The 22,891-nt window shown below is 42.2% G+C and overlaps 1 protein-coding gene across 1 annotated transcript in view; it reads left to right on the forward strand.

Annotated features, from left to right (window-relative positions):
* Nucleotides 1-15,589: 15,589 nt before the first annotated feature.
* FOXR1 (forkhead box R1) overlaps nt 15,590-22,891 on the forward strand; it is a 31,158-nt gene continuing 23,856 nt past the window's right edge. Inside the window, exons 1-2 of the mRNA XM_089678644.1 lie at nt 15,590-15,710; nt 18,382-18,468. Of these exons, the coding sequence (XP_089534770.1) occupies nt 15,590-15,710; nt 18,382-18,468 (208 nt within the window). The remainder of the gene's footprint in view (nt 15,711-18,381; nt 18,469-22,891) is intronic.

Raw genomic sequence — 22,891 nt, forward strand, 5'->3', positions numbered from 1 at the left:
GATCCCCTGATAAAGCTCACAAGTCCTTAGGGTGACATTTACCCATAGATTTAATGATGGGTTCACTATGGTCTAATGTCGCCCTAAGTGTTTGTGAGCTTTATCCCCTTTGGTACGGGGGGGGCAGGGTAGTACTGGAGCAGGGGTGTCAAACTCTACTTCATTGCTGGCCACATCAGCATTATGGTTGCCCTCAAAGGGCCATTTCTATCTGTCAGACTAGTTGTCCACAGAACTTGACCTTCCTTACATCAGATGTCAAGAGCCCCCCACCACCACCAGAAGTCAAGAGTCTTCCACCCTCTCTTACATCGCAGTACACCCCCACCCCCCCCCCCCCCCTTACCTTGTGCTGCTGCTGCTGAGAAGAAGCTGGGGGCGGAGCTGGGAAACAGAAAGTGCAGAGTCTGGAGGAGGACCAGAGAAGGGCTGGAGCCTGCTAAATGCTGAGACCAGGGGAGGTGGAGATGGTGCAGGATCTATAGGAGGAGTTCTGTCCTCTTCTCTGCTGCTGACAGCTGAGACAAGGTGTGAGTGGAGAATGAGGGGGTGGGTGGGGGGTGCCGCAGCTGCAGGAAAGGTAGAAGGGCCACATGAAATGCCATGGCCTGGTGGGCCAGATTCAACCTGCAGGCCTGCCTTGTGTTTGACACGTGTCCTGGAGGATCTCTATATATCCTTATTGGGGTGTATATGTTGTATGCTGGTAAGGCCTCTTGGACTCTGCAGCTTGAAAAATGCACATTAACAAGCGCTGTGTATTCCTCAGAGAAAAAAAATAGGAAAATCTGCATTTTTGGACAGTAATTTATGCTGCGTGCATGCATAGGAGCATAAATATCAATGCATTTTTGCTAAGAATACAGTATATTGTGCGTGCAAATGCAAGATCAAATATGTGCATAAAAACACGCAAAACAAACACCTGAAATTACCCCCAAAAAAGCAGCTGCTTAGACATTTGTACTGTGTGCAAGAAGCCTAATACTGGGCTCCATGTAAAGTGGAGGAGTGATTATCCATCTGCAATCTACACTCACTGGCCTCTTTATTAGGTACATCTGATCAATTAGTTGGTAACACAAATTAATCAGCCAATCACATGGCAGCAACTCAATGCATTTAGGCATCTAGACGTGGGGAAGACAACTTGCTGAAGTTCAAACCGAGCATCAGAATGGGGAAGAAAGGGGATTTAAGTGACTTTGAACGTGGCATTGTTGTTGGGGCCAGACAGGCTGGTCTGAGTATTTAAAAAACTGCTGATCTACTGGGATTTTCACGCATAAGCATCTCTAGGGTTTACAGAGAATGGTCTGAAAAAGAGAAAATATGCAGTGAGCAGACGTTGTGTGAATGAAAAATGCCTTGTTGATGTCAGAGGTCAGAGGAGAATGGGCAGACTGGTTCGAGATGATAGAAAAGAAACAGTAACTTATGTCACTATGGACCAACATTTCTGAGGAATGCTTCCAACACCTTGTTGAATGTATGCCAAGAAGAATTAAGGCAGTTCTGAAGGCAAAGGGGGGTCCAACCCGCTACTAGCAAGGTGTACCTAATAAAGGGGCTGGTGAGTGTTTAGTTGTATACAAGGAGATCACTCTTGGCATCTGTAATGGGGCTGTGACTATCTAATGCCAAGATGACATGCATGGGTGCTTCCTGCTCAAGTAATAATTTGTGCCATGAAGAGGTATTGAGGAGCAGGTTAGAGGTATTTAATGTTCCATCTGGGGCCTTCCCTGGTTGGCATCGCCCTCCATTGCCCCTGTGTGCACCCGGGAAGTGGCTTTAACCACTTGCCGTCCGCCTGCTGTTTATAAACGGCAGGACAGTGGCACTCCAGGGGCGGGTTGCCATTCATAAACGGCACCCTCCATTTCTAGCTGTGCGCGTTCCCTGGGATCCGGTGCCCTCACATGCAAAGTAGTAAGCAAGTCACTTCTGACATCATTGCTTACTACGTGTGAAATCTGTGAATGATCACAGAGGTCACATGGTACAAGGCTATTCACAACAGCCTTGTACCATGTGACAAGCTGTGACCAATCACAGCTTACTCAGTATTTCTCAATGGCTGCAAGAATGCAGACAGAGAGAAAGAGAAATGATTGCTTTTACATCCTATATGGGTGTAAAAGCAATCACTGTAAAAAAAAAATCACCCCCCACAAGTAGTACAGTGTCACCATGGTGACACTGTACTGTTAGGGTGACAGTATGTAAAAAAATAAAAATAAAAATAAATAATAATATAAAAAAATTAAATAAAAATGTAAAAAAAATGTTTAAAAATTATACTTTTTGGTTATAAACTAATTTGGCTTTTTTTTTTTTTTTTTACTAAAAATATAAGGGAATACATTTTGGCCAAGATTTATGATGAAAGATTATTTATTTGCAAAAGTTTATAAGAAAAACACTTTTTTTCAAAAATTTTGGACTTTTCCATTTACATAGCAAAAAAAATAAAAATCCCAGCAGTGAATAAATACCACCAAAATAAAGCTTTATCTGTCTCAAAAAAATGGTAAAAAATTCTTATGAGTACAGTATTGCATGACCGCGCAATTGTCATTCAAAGTGTGATAGCGCTGAAAGCTGAAAATTGCCCTGGACAGGAAGGGGGTAGAAGTGTCCGGACAGGAAGTGGTTAAGGTAGATCTAGTTGTAGCATATGCACAGAGAACATAAAAATATGATCAACAATATCACCGTTCCTTAACAAAAATACGGACCAAGTCTGCGAAAAGCAATGAGATGGGATGCCGCCCCACCATTGACCATGATATGGGAAAACCTATATTCCGATATACCCTTGATAGAAGGGTCTAACAAGTACCTACCCTCCAATGGAGTTAGGTGTGCCACTCAGAACAGTGAATGATAAATGCTTTGTATTGACCTGGAACATTTCAAGGTCTAATTCTAAATTTTTCATATTGATATTAATAAAAATTAAGTGACTTTGTAGATTTGAGATCCCCATGTGGTTCCAGTAAAGTCTGTTTCAATTTTTTTACTTTCTTTGTATTACTCATAACTACAAAAAATAAAATTGTATTCTTCCTGTACCAAAGGAGAAAAATGTTAGCTGCAAAAATGTGGAGTGTTTTTTTATAGGCCACAAAATTCAGAGTTAGGTAGTGAGTATAGGTGGTTTCTTTTTAACCACTTGTCTACAGGGCACTTATACCCCCTTCCTGCCCAGGCCAATTTTCAGCTTTCAGCGCTGTCACATTTTGAATAACAATTGCACAGTCATGCAACACTGTACCCATATGACATTTTTATAATTTTTTTGTGACAGATAGAATTAATTTTGGTGGAATTTAATCACTTCTGGGTTTTTTATTTTTTCTTAAACAAACCAAAAACCACTGAAAATTTTGAAATAAAAAACAGTTTTTCTTAGTTTTTGTTATAACATGTTCTTTTTCACTGATGTGCGCTAATGGGGCTTTAGTGATGGGCACTGATAGGCTGCACTGATGGACATTGATAGGTGGCATTGATGGGCACTAATGAGGAGGCACTGGTAGGTGGCACTGATGGAGCCGTCATATGACGTTCTCCCAGAACGAGAGAATCGCCTTGCAGTCATCATTGTACTATATGGCAGGCGGGAGGCGGTTAAAGTGAAACTATACTCACCTCCATACCAGCACTTAGTTGTCCCAGAGCTCTCTGCTGGCAGCTGATATCTCGGCTGGACTGCATCCATTACTGATCTGGTTTTACCTGGCTGGGCTGAGATGACATCCCTCCCATGCACGTGCGGTTCATCTCAGTAGGGCGTACAATCGGGTAAGAAACTATAATGCAGAACAGAATGTTCTTCCTCTTCTCAGCAGCAGCCGATTGGGTCCCACAAGGCCATGTTTGTGTGGGACGTCATTGGGAGGCTGTAGGCTCTTTCAGGTTCAGCAGGTGGGCCTCCCGATGACATACTGCTAGGCACGCCCTCCTCCTCCTTTGTCACTTAAGAATATGCCTCCTGTGATATTTAAAGTGCAAAAAAAGGTAAAAAGAAAACAAAAAAAGTTCTATTTACATAGCAGAAGGGAAGAGGGGTGGAAAGGAGGGAACATCAATCTTCGGGTGAAGATTCACTTTAAAGTGATATTAAAGGCAATTTTAAAAAAATAACAACCATGTTATACTTACCTGCTCTGTGCAGTGGTCTTGCATAGAGAAGCCCCGATCCCCTTCTTTTCAGGTCCCTCCCTCCTGTCAAGTGTCCCCAGAGCAAGCAGTTTGTTATGGGGGCACCCGAGCAGGCTCGCTCCCGAGTCGCTGCTCTGCGTGTCCATTCACACACAGAACTGCGGCTCAGCCCTTTCTCTCCTCATTGGCTCACTGGCTGTGGTTGACAGCAGTGGGAGCCAATGGCTCCTGCTGCTATCTCATTCAATGAGAAGGGAGAGTCCCTGGAGAACTGAGGCTCTCATGCACATCACTGGATTCTGATGGGGCTCAGGTAAGCATTAGGGGGAGCTGAGGGGGCTGCTGCATACACATTTATTTTTTACCATCATGCATAGCATGCATGAAAGTAAGAAGACCTTGAACCCTTACAACTGCTTTAATAAAACATTAGTTGATGAATCTAAGGCTGGCCATACATTATACAATTATCTGCAGATTTTCTGCCCAATTTCCTTTAGATTTACCTTCAACTATGTAGTGCAAGGGCCTGCCTAATTGGATACAACTGAAAGTGTTGTTTAGGTTTGTCCTCCTATTATATGGTTTTTGGTAAATCTAAACCAAAAATCTGCAGATAATTGTATAATGTATGGCCAGCCTTAGGAGCACTCTTGCAGGCTGGAGAAAATGTATCATCAGCTCCATCTAGTGGCCAAAATTAGGTATGTTTTCTTATTGAGATATTTCAGAAAACTATTCTACATTTTGCCTACTATATGGAGCTGATATTGGGATTAATCTACTAAATTAATATTTATTATTAAAAATAGGGGGCAATTTCATCTAGCCTACACAAAAATGTCTGCCATTCGTATAGCAAATGTTTTATAAATGGACCCTTAAATGTTGTCCATTTGTAATGACAATACACTGTAATAAAATGGAACAATACCAAGTTTAAGTCCAGACACTTTCACTAACTTCCAGTCCAGGCCAATTTTTTAGCTTTCAGTGCTGTCACACTTTTAGTGACAATAACTCAGTCATGCAACACTGTACCCATGTGTAAACAAAAAACAGAAAATTAAAAAGAATAATAATTTTTTCTTAGTTTTTGTTGTAACATTTTGCATATAAATAATCATTCTTCATACATTTAAGCCATTCTATTCTGCATTTTTTGGGTAAAAATAAACCAAAACTGTGTATATTAATTAGGGACCTTAGATTGTACGCCCCTTGAGGGTTAGGGACTGATGTGAATGTACAATATATATGTAAAGCACTGCGTAAATTGACGGCGCTATATAAGTACCTGAAATCAATTAATAAATATTAACTAATCTGTGAAAGTTATAGAGTCTACGGACTGTGGGATATATATATATGAAAATTGATCAGTTGAGACCCTGAAATGCCAGATGCTGGCAGGCCTGGACTGGGACATAAAATAGCCCCGGCTATTTTAAACTGAGCAGCCAAGGGATGGTGGGTGGGCGTTCAGGCCTTACACTGGACCGGTTCCTTCCCTGCTTCCCAGGCTGTCCTGGGGATGGTGATACTGAGAGATCCTCCCAGCTCCTCTGCCTGTAGGTAGGCCACTCTCCTGGACCCTGTCCCAGGCTCCACACTTTATCCTGCTCAGTACACCTTTAACCCGAACTCTCCTGCTGCTGAGCAGGCTTGGTTACTCTTAACGACAGTGCTGACCCCAATCCAAGCCTCCTGCTTGAGGATTGGTCAGCATCCCTTGAGAGTGCAGCCCAGCCACTCCTGCCCACTGAATTCTAGAGACTTCTTCAAGTCTCTAGAACAGGAGGAAATTCCAGAGAGCTGGTCTGCAGAGCCTCTAAGCCCTGACTGAAATTTGACTTCCTTTGACTATTCCACCAGGCTGCTGCCTCTAACTAAAAAAATATCAATTAGCTCCCCCTAGCTACCTAGGAGGGTGCTGCACAACTGTGAAACAATTGTGGAAAAATTGTCTTTTGGGTGAAAATGTTGCTAAAAAAAGTAATCCTACAGACATATTCACACAGAGCACAGGAGGTCACCTGCCAAAAAAAAAAAAAAAATTTTTGCTACTGTTAAACGGCTGCAAAAATATTGGGTTTTGGGTGTTAGTGGTTCCAGCACACCCTAACCCAACACAAATATTTATGCAGGGCACAGGATGGACCCTGTCCAAAAATTTAACATTCTTTGTAGCTATGAAACAATTCTTTAAAAACTGGGTTTTGGTTGTCAGGGATGCTAAAACAATGTAACCTTACAGAAGTATTCATGCAGATCACAGGATGTTATCTGCCAAAAATAGTTTACATTCTTTTCAACTGTGAAAAATTGAATGTACCATATTAAAAGTGCTGTTACATTGAAGAACGGCAATGCGTCTCGATGGTAATGGTAGCAGACCTACATCTGTGGCAGAAGGAGGTTAATGTTAGTCGGGTTAATGTTAAAAAATAAATAATTTGGGTGGCAGAAGCGGTGCGAGAAACCTCCCTGCATCGGTCCCATGCTGAACGGAGAGTGGAAGAGAAGGGCGTGTGGGGAGCTATTGGCTTTTTGCTGTCGTGCAAAATTCAGCATAAGACACAACAGCAATCTTGTAGTACCAAGAAAGCCAAGCCTTGCCTATATTAATGGTCTATGGGTGGCCTCTGCGACAAGGGCAGGGTATGATATAATGTATACTAGAACTAAAAAAATAGATCAGTTGGAAATCACAGGTTCAGATTTGCCCAAGATTCACCCTAGATTTACTACTCTAAGGCAGCTGATAGACACTGCAATTTTCTTTCCTGCAATCACCATTTCTCCATCAACATAGACGGTACTGACAGGGGAATCCCTCCTGCAGAGCAGTTGTCCTCTCCGGTTTGGTCTCAGCCGGGAGAGGACAGGGATTATTGCTAGCGGCTATAGCATTGGTTAGTGATAATCACAGGTGAATCTGGCTGGCTGGTTGTACCCAAGTTAATCAATCGATCGATCAACTTGGTACATTCAACCTGCTTAGGGCAATTAGAAAGGGCAATTAGGGCAGCTGCACGCAGAATTTGGCCCTGTTGTCAACCAACAACCAGGAAAGACACTAATGGTAAGCATTCTAATACAAGCACTGCAGGGCAATATAATGTATGTCGTCCACATATATACTATATACTGTAAATGGATCAAGATCAGGCTCAGGTAAGTATTGGGGGGGCAGGAGCTGCACACTGAAGGTTTTTTACTTTCATGCATAAAATGCACGATGGTAAAAAAATCTTCAGCCTTCGGAACCACTTTATTTCCTGGAATGGACTGTACAAAAAAAAAATTGCTTAGCTATACACTAGCAGCTGTTGTCACCTTCAGAGTAGTCCCTTGTGTAATGACGCACTTTTCTAGACGACTGCTGGAAACATTCCTGGAATTTGTTTTCCAGAACTCTGAGCTCTGGATGTCCAGAATGTCATCACATCTGAGTCCTGTTAAGCCATTGTTTAATTTTGGAAACAGCGAAATGTTCCACGGTGCTAAGCCAGGGGAATAAGGTGGTTGGTCGGAATGGATTTATGGGCCAGAAAGTCTGCAACACTTAATGCATCGTGTGCAGGAGTATTGTCGTGGTGGTGAATCCACCTGTCAGCCAGTAGTTCTGTCCTTTGTGTTTTTGGCTGCCTACTTCTTAGACATCTTCCTGCCCCTCCTTATATAGCCTACACCATTCACAAACACATGATTTCTTCATGGAATGTTCACCATAGGCCTGTTGTAACAGAGCTAAAGTTTCACTCACACTTTTGCCAATTTTCACACAAACTTTTATGGTAATCCGCTGCTCAGGATTCCAGTCACTCATTTTCCACTAACAGTGCAACACACACATTATTTCTTCTACTCCACAAATACTGAGTCCACTGGTCTGCGACCCAGGCAAGTGCAAGTCCGAGGGCATTCCGGGAATTAAATTGCCACACCTTATATATTTTGTATCTTTTTTCTCGTTATTATAATGCAGAGCTAACTGTTCAATTCTATTCTTTGCAGAGAAAATATTCTACTGAACAGCACCGGGCATGCCAGAATTGCTGATTTTGGCTTGTCCAAGACAGGAGTTTCCAAGTCCAATAATACCACAGGACGTGCGGGTACACCATTATACATGGCTCCAGAGGTAAGATTTGTGATTTCCTGATATTAGACTTAATGGTAATGTATATTATGGGATATAGAGAGGCCATAAAGGGGGCTCCCCTTTCACTAAATGCAGAATTCCTCCACTGGTGCCTGGTTGCTTTCACTGGGTCTCCAGGCCGGAGCTACAGTTGCAAGAAAAAGTATGTGAACCCCTTGAGATTACGTGGAGTTTGCATGAATTGGGCATAAAATGTGCTCTGAACGTCATCTAAGTCACAACAATAGAAGAACACAGTCTGCTGAAAATAATACTACACAAACATTAGATGTTGCCATGGTTTAATTGCACATAACATGTAAACATTCACAGTGCAGGGAGGAAAAAGTATGTGAACCTTTGGACTTAATAACTGGTTGACCCTCCTTTGGCAGCAATAACCTCAACCAAACGTTTCCTGTAGTTGCAGATCAGACCTGCACAACGATCTGGAGTAATTTTGGACCACTCCTCTTCACAAACTGTTTCAGTGTAGCAATATTCTTGGGATGTCTGGTGTGAATCACTCTCTTAAGGTCATGCCACAGCATTTCAATCGGGTTAAGGTCAGGACTCTGACTGGGCCACTCCAGACTACGTATTCTGTGCTGTTGCAGCCATTGTTTTGTTGAATTACTTTGTATGCTTTGGGTCATTGTCCTGTTGCATCACCCATCCTCTGCGGAGCTTCAGTTGGCGGACAGATGGTCGTACGTTTTCCTGCAAAATATCTTGATAAACTCTGGAATTCATTTTCCCATCAATGACAACAATCCGTCCAGGCCCTGAGGCAGCAAAGCAGCCCCAAACCATGATGCTCCCTCCGCCATGTTTTACAGTGGGGATGAGGTTTTGATGTTGGTGTGCTGTGCCTTTTTTCCTCCACACATAGTGTTGTGTGTTCTTCCCAAACAACTCAATCTTGGTTTCATCTGTCCACAGTATATTTTGCCAGTAGTGCTGTGGAACATCCAGGTGCTCTTTTGCAAACTTCAAACGTGCAGCAATATTCTTGTTGGACAGCAATGGCTTCCTCCGTGGTGTCCTCCCATGTACTCCATTCTTGTTTAATGTTTTCCTTATTGTAGATGTGTCAACAAAAATGTTAGCATGTGCCAGAGATTTCTGTAGGTCTTTAGCTGACACTCTGGGATTCTTCTTTACCTCATGCAGCATTCTGCGCTGTGCTCTTGCAGTCATTTTTACAGGACGACCACGCCTAGGGAGAGTAGCAACAGTGCTAAACCTTCTCCATTTGTAGACAGTCTGTCTTAACGTGGACACATGAACATCAAGGCTTTTGGAGATACTGTTGTAACCCTTTCCAGCTTCATGCAAGTCAACAATTCTTGATCGTAGGTCTTTTGAGAGCTCTTTTCTGCGAGGCATGGTTCACATCAGACAGTGCTTCTTGAAACCAGTAAACCCAAAACAGGTGTGTGTTTTTTAAGGGCAGGACAGCTGTCAGCAACACATCCAATGTCATCACACTGATTGGAGTCAAGGTTGGCTCACTCCTGGCTCCAATTAGCTCTGGGAGAAGTCATTAAGCTAGGGCCTCACATACTTTTCCTCCCTGCACTGTGAATGTTTACATGTTATGTGCAATTAAACCATGGCAACATCTAATGTTTCTGTAGTATTATGTTCAACAGACTGTGTTCTTCTATTGTTGTGACTTAGATGACGTTCAGAGCACATTTTATGCCCAATTCATGCAAAACTCCATGTAATCCCAAGGGGTTCACATACTTTTTCTTGCAACTGTATATAATGGATATGGGCTGAAAGTGCACACTCTCAGGTTTAATTTGAGGGTATGTACGTCCAAATTGGAAGAAGGGTTTAGGAATTACAGCATTTAAGATTAGCCATCCCCCCTTTTTTCAAGGGACCAAAAGTAATTGGACAATTGAATCAAAAGCTGTTTCATTATTATTATTATTATACAGTATTTATATAGCGCCAAAAAGGTTTGCTCAGCGCTGTACATTATAGTGGGGGACAGAACATGAGACAATACAGCAACAAACAATACACAAGGGGTTCAAGGGCCCTGCTCTTTCGAGCTTACAATCTAGGAGGGAGGGGATAGTGGCACAAGAGAAAGTGGCTGTGGGGGATGGAGTGGTAGGAGGAGTGGAGGAGATCGGCAGTTAGGTGAGAGTGGGGTAGGCTTCCCTGAAGAGATGGGTTTTCAGGGTGCGCCCAAAGATGAGGAGAGTAGGTGACAGTCTGATGGATTGGGGTAGTGAGTTCTAGAGGATGGGGGAAGTCCTGGAGAAGTCCTGCAGTCTGGCGTGGGAGGTGAAGACCAGGGGGCTAGAAAGTAGGAGGTCTTGTGAGGAGCGAAGATTACGGGTAGGGTGGTATTTGGGTATCAGGTCGGTGAGGTAGTTTGAGCAGTGTTATGAATGGCTTTGTATGTCAGTATTAGTAGTTTGAATTTGATGCGTTGGGCAATCGGGAGCCAATGGAGGGAATGACAGAGGGGGGTGGCAGAAGAGGAGCAGTTGGTAAGGTGGATGAGTTTGGCCACTGAGTTCAGGATAGACTGAAGTGGGGATAGTCTGTGACGAGGTAGGCCGGTGAGAAGGGAGTTGCAGTAGTCCAGACGTGAGATAATAAGGGAGTGAACGAGTTGTTTAGTAGTGTCTGGGGTTAGGAACGCACGTATTTTGGAGATGTTGCGGAGGTGGAGTCTGCATGAGCTTGCCAACAATTGGACATGGGGTTGGAAGGACAGGTTTGAATCTAGAGTGACACCTAGGACTTTTGCTTGCGGGGTGGGACTGATGGTGGCGTTGTTGGTCATGATGGAGAGGGTGGGGGGGCACGGGCTGGGGGGAAGGAAAATTAGGAGCTCGGTTTTGGAAAGGTTCAGTTTGAGGAAGTGGAGCAACATCCAGTCTGATATGTTGTTCAGCAGGTGGGTGATACGTGCAGAGACTGAAGGGGTGAGTTGAGGGGTGGAGAGGTAAATCTGCGTGTCATCGGCGTAGAGGTGATAGTTGAAGCCATGGGAGTGTATCAGTTTGCCAAAGGAGGAGGTGTAGATGGAGAAGAGAAGGGGCCTGAGGACAGAGCCTTGGGGGACCCCAACAGAGAGGGGGAGAGAGGGGGAGGTGTTAGCGTTATAGGTAACGCTGAAGGAGCGTTGGGAGAGATAGGAGGAGAGCCAGGAGAGAGCAGAGGCTCTGATGCCGAGGGAGTGTAGTTTATCAAGGAGGGGGGTTGTCAACTGTGTCGAAGGCTGCGGGGAGGTCAAGGAGTAAGAGGACTGATTAGTGGCCATTAGCTTTGGCGGTTAGCAGGTCATTAGTGATTTTCAGTGGAGTGTAGGGGATGGAAGCCAGATTGTGTTTCATGGCCAGGTGTGGGCTACTCCTTCATTATTTCTTCATCAATTAAGCAGGTAAAAGGTCTGGAGTTGATTCTAAGTGTGGTATTGGCATTTGGAATCTATTGTTGTGAACCTACACCAGGGGTAGGCAACCTGCGGCTCTTCAGCTGTTGCAGGACTACAAGTTCCATCATGCCTCTGCAAGTCATAGCTGTAACTGTCAGTTTTGTAATGTTGCAATGCCTCATGGGAAATGTAGTTCCACAATAGCTAGAGAGCCGCAGGTTGCCTACCCCTGGCCTACACCATGTGTTCAAAGGAGCTGTCCATGCAAGTGAAACAGGCCATTGTAAGGCTTCACAAATTAAACAAATCCATCAGAGAGATAGCAGCAACATTAGGAGTGGCCAAATCAACAGTTTGGTACATTCTGAGGAAAGAAGAACACACTGGTGAGCTCAGCAACATAAAAAAGGCATGGACGTCCACGGAAGACAACAGTGGTGGATGATCACAGGATCCTCTCTATAGTAAAGAAAAACCCATTTCCAACATCCAGACAAGTGAAGGACACTCTCCAGGAGGTGGGTGTATCATTGCCAAAGTCTATAATCAAGAGAAGACTTCATGAGAGCAAATACAGAGGGTTCACCACAAGGTGCAAACCATTCATAAGCCTGAAGAATAGAAAAGCCAGATTAGACTTTGCCAAAAAAAATCTAAAAAGACCAGACCAGTTCTGGAAATGCATTCTTTGGACGGATGAAACTAAGATTAATCTGTACCAGAATAACGGGAAGAAAAAAGTGTGGAGAAGGCTTGGAACAGCTCATGATCCAAAGCACACAACGTCATCTGTAAAACATGGTGGTGGCAGTGTGATGGCATGGGCATGCATGGCTTCCAGAGGCACTGGGTCATTGGTGTTTATTGGTGATGTGACAGAAGACAGAAGCAGCCGGATGAATTCTGCAGTGTTTAGAGATATACTGTCAGCATAGATTCAGCCAAATGCAGCAAAGTTGATTGGACGGCGCTTCAAAGTATAGATAGACAATGATCCAAAACACACTGCAGAAGCAACCCAGGAGCTTTTGAAGGAAAAGAAGTAGAATATTCTGCAATGGCCGAGTCAGTCACCTGATCTCAACCCAATTCAGTATGCATTTCACTTGCTGAAGGCCAAAGCTAAAGGCAAAAAGACCCACAAACAAAGAACATCTGAAGACAGCTGCAGTTAGAGCCTGGCAAAGCATCAGAAAGGAGGAAATCCAGTCTTTGGTAATGTCCTGGGTTCCAGACTTCAGGCAGTCATTGCCAGTAAAGGCTTCTCAACAAAATATTAAAAATGAACATTTTATTTATAATTATATTCATTTGTCCAATTACATTTGAGCCCCTGAAAATGGAGCGACTGTGTTAAATAATGGTTGCAGATCCTAAAATTTGTACTTGATATTTATGTTGAACCCCTTGAATTAAGTCTGAAAGTCTGCATTTCAAATTCATTTGTATTGATTTGTTTTAATTTATTCTGGAGGCCAAAAGTATGAAAATTGCTTTAGAAAATCAGAAATTTCATGCATTTTGTAATCTGATGGTGCCACCATTGTTTTCAAAATTCGACCAACCAAGCCTTCAATTTCACTTCATGTTGCTACAGAGAAGAATTTTCGTTGCCAAGAATTTTCTTTTCTTTCCAGGTCATAGGTCATGCTTATTTCTTTTTCAGTTAAATTTCTTGCACAATTCTCCCATCACTGATTTCAAAGTTGTTCGTTTTTCAAAAAATTTCCAACACGCCTGATCACTCAAATTTTATAGTCACTCGAAAATGAGATGTGATCCACTAATGGTTCTTAGAAAAGATTTTTGAAAGAAAATTCTTTCAGAATTCGACCCATGTATGACAGGCTTTAACCTAGGTTCACACCCAAGCGTTTTATGCAGCATTTTGCAGAAAAACAGTACAGTCCATTTAACATGATTTCCTGTGGGACATGTCCACCCGGTGCATTTTTTGGAAATAGTCAGGGACTTTTTTGAACGCAAAAAGTTGCATTTTTGATTCTATAGACATCAATGGAAATGCTGCAGAAAAGCATGAATTGCATTTTTGATGCGTTTGTGTTTTAAATCTGCCTAGCAATAAGAAAAATTAAAAAATATATTAAACAAAACGCAGCAAAAACACAAAACGCAATGCAGAAACGGCTCAAACACAACCTGCATAGGTTTGACCCTAGCCTAATGCAGGCCATAGATGGGGAGAAAAACGGCAGATTTTCGGCCGATAAACGAACTATCGGTCGGTCTAAAAAACTTACCTGACCACCAATTATTACGAATATCGGCCGATTAATGAGTAACCTATAACGGGAAATGATGTCATTTTGTGGCCTTTGTGATCCTTTTTCGGAAAACGATCGTTCGTTTTTGACCATCAATGAGGATAAAGTCGGGCGTTTTTCGAAAATTTTCCAACATCACCAATAATCTGAAAGTCCAAAATACACGAAAAACGGCCGACAAAATCGTCCACTAACGATAAGATAATCGGCCGGTTTTATTTTCGGACGAAAAATCGGCCGTTTTTCTCCCCATCTATGGCCTGCATTAGACATCCCAGGCTTTGACAGGTTGAGATTTTAGACCAGGTGAGTGTAATCAGGAGCAGATTAGTTTATACCTGCTGGAGTGTCAGCAGTTGAGGAAGAGATGTAAGCAGAATTTTTTAAAAGGAAATGTTCACCTTTTAACACAAAATAATAAATGCACATTGTAAAAAAATGTGCATTTAATATTTTTGGTTTCTGAAGCCTCTAAAGCAGATTGTCAATGCCATGCAGGCCTCCTGCAGACCTCTTAGTATATCTGTGTGCCTGTATACCTTGTATGGTCAGGCAGATACCTGCTGACAGGGAGACTCAATGAACTACAAGCTGACAGCCTCAAAGGCTTTCGGAACTTGTAGTGTTCTCATTCACAGAATACTGTTTTTTTTTTAATTGTGACAGCTAGCAGAGGGGAGAAGATCTCCCGCTAGCTGTCACAAAGAGGATCAGGGGGTGTGGGGGTGGTCTATTCGCACAGATTACATGTTACACCCTGAATATGGGTATAACATGGTAACATGCCCCTCCCTCTTAGATTGTAAGCTCCAAGGAGCAGGGCCCTCCTAACCCTCTTGTATTGTTGTTGTATTGTCTCCCTTTATATTGTAAAGCGCTGAGCAAACTGTTGGTGTTATATAAATCCTGTATAATAATTATAAATATTATGAAAGGTGAACTTATCCTTTAATTTATAACCCCATTCACACCTGTGTAACTTGTCCCCCCCCCTTTTTTTTTTGCAGGACAGCATAGAGCAGCCCATTCACTTGCTTCCTCTACGCATGACAAAGGTGCCGAAGTAGCTCCTGCACCTTTTATTTGGCAGTTTATTGTTTTTGTGATGTGCATTGTCACAGCACTGCTACCCACCTTTGGGGTGACAATAAAAATAATGGCAAATCAAGCACAATGAATGTTTTTCACATGTTTCTGGGAACGTGCATAAATATGTTTCCAGACTACTAAAGTGTGAATGCAGCCTTAGGTGTCCACTGTAAATGTGCCAAATATTTGAAGAATTGACTGATTTTTCTTATTTACACCCAAAGTCTGTCATTCTTCTTTAATGTTATGCTATTATTTAAAAAGAAGAAATATATATATTATATAGCAAAAGTAAATGTTACATAATTCTTGCACATTTACTGTATATCTTTTAGCAAGAATTATATTCCGATTTCATGCCAACTCTATCTGACAGTTAAATTCACACTAACCCTTTAAGTGTGGACGGGCGGGATCTACATGTGACAATTAATACACCTGGTCATCAAAGGCTGCAGTGCTGACCAACATTAGATTGTTCTCGGAATAATGATGTTACACTTAGCTAACAGAAGCAAGTATGAAAATCTTCATTTATCAACTGCTTTAGAAGACTGGGACATGATGGAAGAACTGAATCAGTGCATTACTATAGATCAGTACTTTGCTGGTAAGCACACTTTACTCCTAAAACGGAGAGCCTTTGTAATCTGTGATTAATCTCCTGTTCACATGGGTGGAAACAGCAGTGATCTGGGAAGTATTGAAACCGCTGAAGCTTGCTAGTATCTTCTTTTTAGTGACCGTGTTCCTACTGAGACCTGTGCTTACCCCAAAGTGAAACATAAGGCTGTATTTGAATATTGATATCCAGAATGTTCATAATTATAATTGGTGGTATGTGTGAGTTTTACACATAAGGTTAGGGTTTAAAGGTTAAGACCACCTTTTTTTAAAATAATAATAATGCATGTATATTTGCATAAAAAATGTAAATGTGCATTTATTTTTTGCAAATGAGCCTGCAAAGCATTGTGAGCAGTAGAACATGGGTGCAGTGCCAGGCTCCTGCAGCCTGCAATCGAGGTATGGACTTCCAGGAAGTGTCAATGACCATTAGGAAACTCGGGCACTGCCTGAGGGCCCCGGGTCAGTAAGGGGCCCCATGAGATGCCCCTGGTACCTTTTTATAGGCTTTTGAGTTTGGGGAAGGACACAGGGGCCCCATGATCCCCTATTGCCTGGGGGCCCCATGCGTTGTCAGTCCGCCCCTGTGTCCGTGATTACCATATACATGTTTCATTGAGAGCTACAAGTCAGTCTGCTGTGGTGGCAGACATGACTTGTAGTTTATCTTAGACCTTTTTCACATGTACCTAGCTGTTGACTCCTGATCCTCAATGGATTATGTTGGCCAGCAATTAGCAGACCATGACACAAGCGTATCACGCTTGCCATGCAGCCCCATTCACCTCTGTTGGGCACAGTATCAGGTGGTATCACCTACTGAATACAACATGCCCTTTATTTGCCATGTTGCAGAGCACAGCTGCGGTGTGTGTTTGGGGCTGTTTGACAACCACTGCCTGGTTTTGACAGGCAGCTGAGGCGAATTAAAACCGCTCATCAGCTGCCGGGATTTAATGCATCGGTACGCCAGTTTGAAAGAGGCCTTGTTTAGAGCAGGTTGGGTTATTTACTGGATGGTAAGGGTGGCAACTGTACCCCAGGAACCCACTTTGATCTGCAGGAACAAAAAGCAAACAGAGGGCGCACCGGCCTAGTGCATTATCCTTTAACCACTTCCAGTATGGACACTTTCACCCCCTTCCTGTCCAGGCCAATTTTCAGCTTTCAGCACTATCACACTTTGAATGACAGTTGCGCAGTCATGCAACACTGTACCCATATGAATTTTTTAGCATTTTTTGAGACAGATAAAGATTTATTTTGGTGGTATTTATTCACCACTGGGATATTTATTTTTTTTGCTATATAAATTAAAAAGTCCAAAAATTTTGAAAAAAAAGTGTTTTTTCTTATAACATTTTGCCCTGTATTCACCTCTCTACATAGGTGAGCTGTGCTTGCCATGCTTCATAAGAATATCAAATTGTGGCACTGAGCTATCCTTGATGTATACACTATTAGCTCTGGGTTCAATAAAATCATTCCAGATGCCACATACACTAAAATAGATGGGTTTAACAAACCATTGCAAATGCTATTTATAATTAGCTGTACAGGAAGATCAAAAATCTGTGGGGAATTTAAAATGTCTTATGCAGGCCATAGATGGGTCGAAAATCGGCCGATTTGTCGGCCGAAAATAAAATCGGCCGATTTTTGGATCGTTAGTGGGTGATTTGGTCGGCCGTTTTTCGGGATTTTGGCCGTTTTTTTTTTTTGGTACAGTTGGAAAAAAATCGGCCGATTTTCACGGCATTAATGGGCCAATCGGCCGATTTTTTTACCGATAAAAAATCTGCGCATGAGCAGTGACCTGCAAGAGGAAGACAAAAAGAAGAAGAGGAAGAGGATGAAAAAGAGGATGAAGAAGAGGATGAGGATGAAGAAGAAGAAGAGGATGAGGATGAAGAAGAAGAGGATGAGGATGAAGAAGAAGAGGATGAGGATGAAGAAGAAGAAGAGGATGAGGATGAAGAAGAAGAAGAGGATGAGGAAGAAGAAGAAGAAGAAGAAGAAGTAGGATGAAAATAAAAAGAATTACAGTCCAGAAAAAAGTATCTCTGCAGAGAGCTCCGCTATTTCTGACAGTTCTCTGACAGTTCTTTGACATTTACAGCGGTTGAAACATTGTATCTATTTGTTTCCGAATAAAAACATCTGTATCCTAAATGGAAACAAATAGATACAATGTTTCAACCGCTGTAAATGTGAAGGAACTGTCAGAGAACTGTCAGAAATAGCGGAGCTCTCTGCAGGGACACTTTTTGCCAGCTGTAGAAGGGATGAAAATCGGGCGTTTTTTTTTTTTTTTTTTTTTTTTTTTTTTTTTTACCATTGATGGTAACATCGGCCGCTTGAACGACCGAATTTTCGTTTTTTAAAAGAAAAATCTGCCGTTTTTTCTCCCCATCTATGGCCTGCATTAGTCAAGTTTGGTGATTGTGTAGCTTTCATCAGCTGGACTGCATTACACATGACAAAATGAAATCCATATGCCTGCTGGAAGAAGATGAATATGCCAGAGTCTGAAGAATATCTCTTTTTCCCTGGTCATGCCTGATTATAAAGGGTAAATTGGCTGGAAAGTACAGATTATAAAGTGTAAATTTTATTTGCTGGAAATGATAGATTATAATGTGTATATCTTATAGGTGCCGAAGAGAGGATTGATTGTTACTCGGTAAATCATCAGCAAAGCCTGCAGAAGACTTCCTGTATGTCCGACACCGCACCACAGGGTGAGTGAGTTTTTTAATTGTACCCAACAGTTGGTAACATTGTTTAGGTTAGGCATACATCCATGATTTATTCTTTGCAGTCAGGATGCCCTTGGTAACTTTAAGGGCTGTTCCTGTGTTGTGATCTGGGCTGAAACCAGAATGAACATGATCAAAAATAAGAGCAGAGAGCGTTTAGACAACTTAGTCATTCATGTAGTTTAGATATCCAGATCAGAGGGGAGTCAATGGAAAGGTTAAAGAAGTTACTATAATCAAAATGTGCCTAATAATAACACAAAAGATATCTATAGTTAGAAATAGAGTGTGATGGTAGAAAAAGACCCAGTGGTCCACCTAATCTACCCTCTTTTTTTTTTTTTTTTTTTCTTTTTAACCGTTTCAATACCGTGCAATTTTACACCTTCCTGCCCAGGCCAGTTTTCAGGTTTCAGCGCTCTCACACTTTGAATGACAATTGCGCGGTCATACAACATTGTACCCAAACTAAAATTTTATCATTTTCTTCACACAACTAGAGCTTTCTTTTGGTGGTATTTAATCACCGCTGGGGTTTTTATTTTTTGCTAAATTAACAAAAAAAGACCAAAAATTTTGAAAAAAAAACACATTTTTCTTTGTTTCTGTTATAAAAGTTTACACATAAATAATTGTTCTTCATAAATTTAGGCCGAGATGTATTCTGCTACATGTCTTTGGTGAAAATAACCCAAATTAGGATGTATTTTTTAGTTTGTAGGAAAGTTATAGAGTTCACAAACTATGGTATATATCTGAATATTGATCAATCCTGAAGTACTGACAGCCAATCTAATATCTTGAGATCCAAGAATGTCAGAATAGTACAGATATCCCCAAATGACCCCTTTTTGCAGAGTAGACAGTCCGATGTACTTCATAAGAGGCATTGTATTTTGTTGTATTTTTTTGTCATAATTTTTCAGAAAATTAAAAAATTAAAAAAATTATTTTCACTATTTTTTTTTTTACATACTGTCACCAGTGCAGTACAGCGTCATCATATAACTGGCATGGCGGTGAACAGCGACACTGACTGGTGACAGTATGGGGAAAAAAAAATTTTTTTTTTTTTTTTATTTATTTATTTTTTTTATTATATTTAATTTTTTATTACATTTTTTTTTTATTTTTTTTAAGATTTTTTTTTCATATTTTACTATGACCAAAATAGTACAATGTTACCATAGTAACACTGTACTACTTTGGGGAAGTGATCAGTATTTTTTTATTTTTTTATTTTTTACACAATTTGCTTATAGCAAAGAAGTACTTTGCTATAAGCAAGCATTTACCTGAATGAAATCGATTCATTCAGTTGTTTTTTTTTTTTTTTTGGTTTTTTTTTTTTTGTGCTTAGCTGTGATTTGGTCACAGCTAATCACATGACATGTGCATGTGATTAGCTGTGACCATTCACAGCTAGGCACTAGTATACAATGGATGGCATCATGAATGAAGCCATCCATTGTATACAACTGTCATGTGACCTGCTGTGATTGGTCACAGCAGGTCACATGGTACCAGCAACGGGAGCCGGTACTCGGATCTGTCATCGGCCGTGTCCGAGGTGCACGGGCGGTGACAGATCGCACTGCTGCGTCGCTCTGCAACCGCGCAAACCGCGCATGTGCGGGAGCACGCCAAATGGCGTGCACCCGGAAAGCTGCAGCGCTTTTCAAGCCGCCAAACGGCCATTGGCCAGGTGGCTAATGGTTAAAGGAAGTTAATGGCGTAATGTGCTAGTATGCATCGCATACATGTGCGTTATGAAAGGCCTGCAAAACCAGGCCCTCCAGCGACCACTGACAGGGCTTCCATCTTCGCCCAGTCTTCTTTCCAGGTTTGCAGGCTCCAGACATGTGAATGGCCAAGCCGTGAGGATGTCACTTCTGGAGTCGGGTTGAGGTCAGGACTCCACCCCAAACTCTCTCATCCATGTCTTTATGGACCTTGCTTTGTGCACTGGTGCGCAGTCATGCTGGAACAGGAAGGGGCCATCCCCAAACTGTTTCCACAAAATTGGGAGCATGAAATTGTCCAAAATGTCTTGGTTTGCTGACAGCTTAAGAGTTCCCTTCACTGTAACTAAGGGGCCAAGCCCAAACCCTGACAAACAACCCCACACCATAATCCACCCTCCACCAAACTTTACACTTGGCACAATGCAGTCAGGCAAGTACCGCTCTCTTGGCAACCGCCAAACCCAGACATGTCCGTTGGATTGCCAGACTGAGAAGCAAGAATAAGTCACGCCAAAAGACATGTTTCCACTGCTCAGTCCAGTGGCGGCGTGCTTTACACCACTGCATCCAACGCTTTGCATTGCACTTGGTGATGTAAGGCTTGGATGCAGCTGCTCGGCCATGGAAACCTATTCCATGAAGCTTTCTATGTACAGTTGTTGTGCTAATCTGAAGGCCACATGAAGTTTGGATGTCTTTAGCTATTGACTCTGCAGACAACTGGCAACTTCTGTGTGCTTCAGTATACGCTGACCCCGCTCTGTCATTTTACATGGCCTACCACTTTGTGGCTGAGTTGCTGTTGTTCCCAGTTGCTTCCACTTTGTTATAATACCACTAACCGTTGACCATGGAATATTTAATAGCAAGGAAATTTCAGGTGGCAACCTATCACAGTACCACGCTTGAATTCACTGAGCTCCTGAGAGCGACCCATTCTTTCACAAATGTTTGTAGAAGCAGTCTGCATGCCTAGGTGCTTGATTTTATACATCTGTGGCCATGAAGGTGATTGGAACACCTGAATCCAGTGATCAGAGGGTTGTCCCAGTACTTTTGGAAATATAGTGTATGTTTATCCCTGGTATGTTTAAATTCACTTACTCTTGACTGATTCACTACCTCTGCTGAATGGCTATTCCAAGCATCAACTATTGTTGACATGGTTTTTATTTTAAAGAAAAAATTACTATATGGACTAGAAATGCCTATTGGTCCTGGTTACTTCCTCTATCAGGGTCACAATGTTTAATGCCTTGCAGTGAAATCACTGAAGTGTTGTAACTATATACAGCAGCTGAAGGCATTAGGACTTCAATACTGTGTGTGTTTTGTTTTTGTTTTTTTTACTAAAGCTAGTTTGCACAGATTCTGGTACAGCTGTGCATGGTAGCCAGTCAGATTCTACCCTCAGCTTGTTTAATTCAGCTTTAGCAATAAAACCTGTAAGATGATTGGTTTCTATGCAGAAGTGCACGAGATTCTGAGTGAACCAGCTTTACCCTCCAGTCACATCAATCCCGACTTTAAAATCGTGCGACTTAAATTGAAACCACACGATTTTAAAGTCGGGTGACATGCTGATTTGAGGTGCGATTTGCATAGACATCTGACACAGCATAGATTTGCATAGACACTGCTTTGGAAATTGGTGCGGCACTGACCAAGTCAGAACTGCACCGATATGACCGCTGTAATTGCGGACATTAGGGTGTGACTTGGCATGCGATTTGCAAGTCGCAGGGCATGCAAATCGCATGCCAAGTCGCACCTGATGTGACCTGGGTGTTCGTACATAAAGTGATTTAGAGAATTGAGAAGGAAGTTTATCAATGTTGTCACTGTTGATAACCATCCTCCTCAATTCATGTTGGCAAAGTGGACCCACCCAGCTTCCTCCCTGGGCATCCTGATTATTCTGTTGCCCATTTAACTATGAAGAGAAGCAATTGAGGACCCATGGGGTGTCAGGCATCAGTGGGAAGTGACAAAATGTGCACATTTTTATGCTACTCCCAGGCCAGTGCTATAAAGAGGTCTGCGGGGGGGGGAGGAGGAAATCCATGTTCAGGGCAAGGTAAGTTGAGGCAAATAACTGTTACTATGCATATACAGGGAGGGGTGGAGCTTTTAAAGGATACGTTCATATAACATGTTCCCATAGCTGCAGATAGTTCGGGGAAACTTCTCCCTGTATTATCTGTCACATTTGGAAACAACACACCCGTGTGGGGCTCCACCCACATGCCCGCGTCATTTATTCACAGACTTCCGTGAATTAATGAACTGCAAGTCCAGACAGCCTTATTGGCCGTGGACTTGTAGTTTTCAATGAACTACCACAGTGCCGTGGTAGTTCATGGAAGCTTCCTGTCAGAATATCTGCTTGCTCATACATCCTGTATGGCAAGCGGATATTCTGACAGGTCTGCAGGAGACCTGCACAGCATCGGCAATCTATTGATCGCTGGTTCAATTCTTTCCAGGCTCCTTTTGGACAAAAATAATACATGCAAATTTTTTATTTTACCTGCAAAAAAGTGCATTTATTATTTTGGACAAAAGATGAACTTATCCTTTAAGTTATTTATAAAAAAAAAAGGGACATTCGTGGAATGGGATGGGAAAAATATGACCCAGTAAACAGGTGGTAAGGTAGG

This window comes from Staurois parvus, unplaced genomic scaffold, assembly GCF_062004578.1.
Source record: "Staurois parvus isolate SC_StPar_1 unplaced genomic scaffold, SC_StPar_1.0 ptg000207l, whole genome shotgun sequence".
Lineage (NCBI taxonomy): Eukaryota > Metazoa > Chordata > Amphibia > Anura > Ranidae > Staurois > Staurois parvus.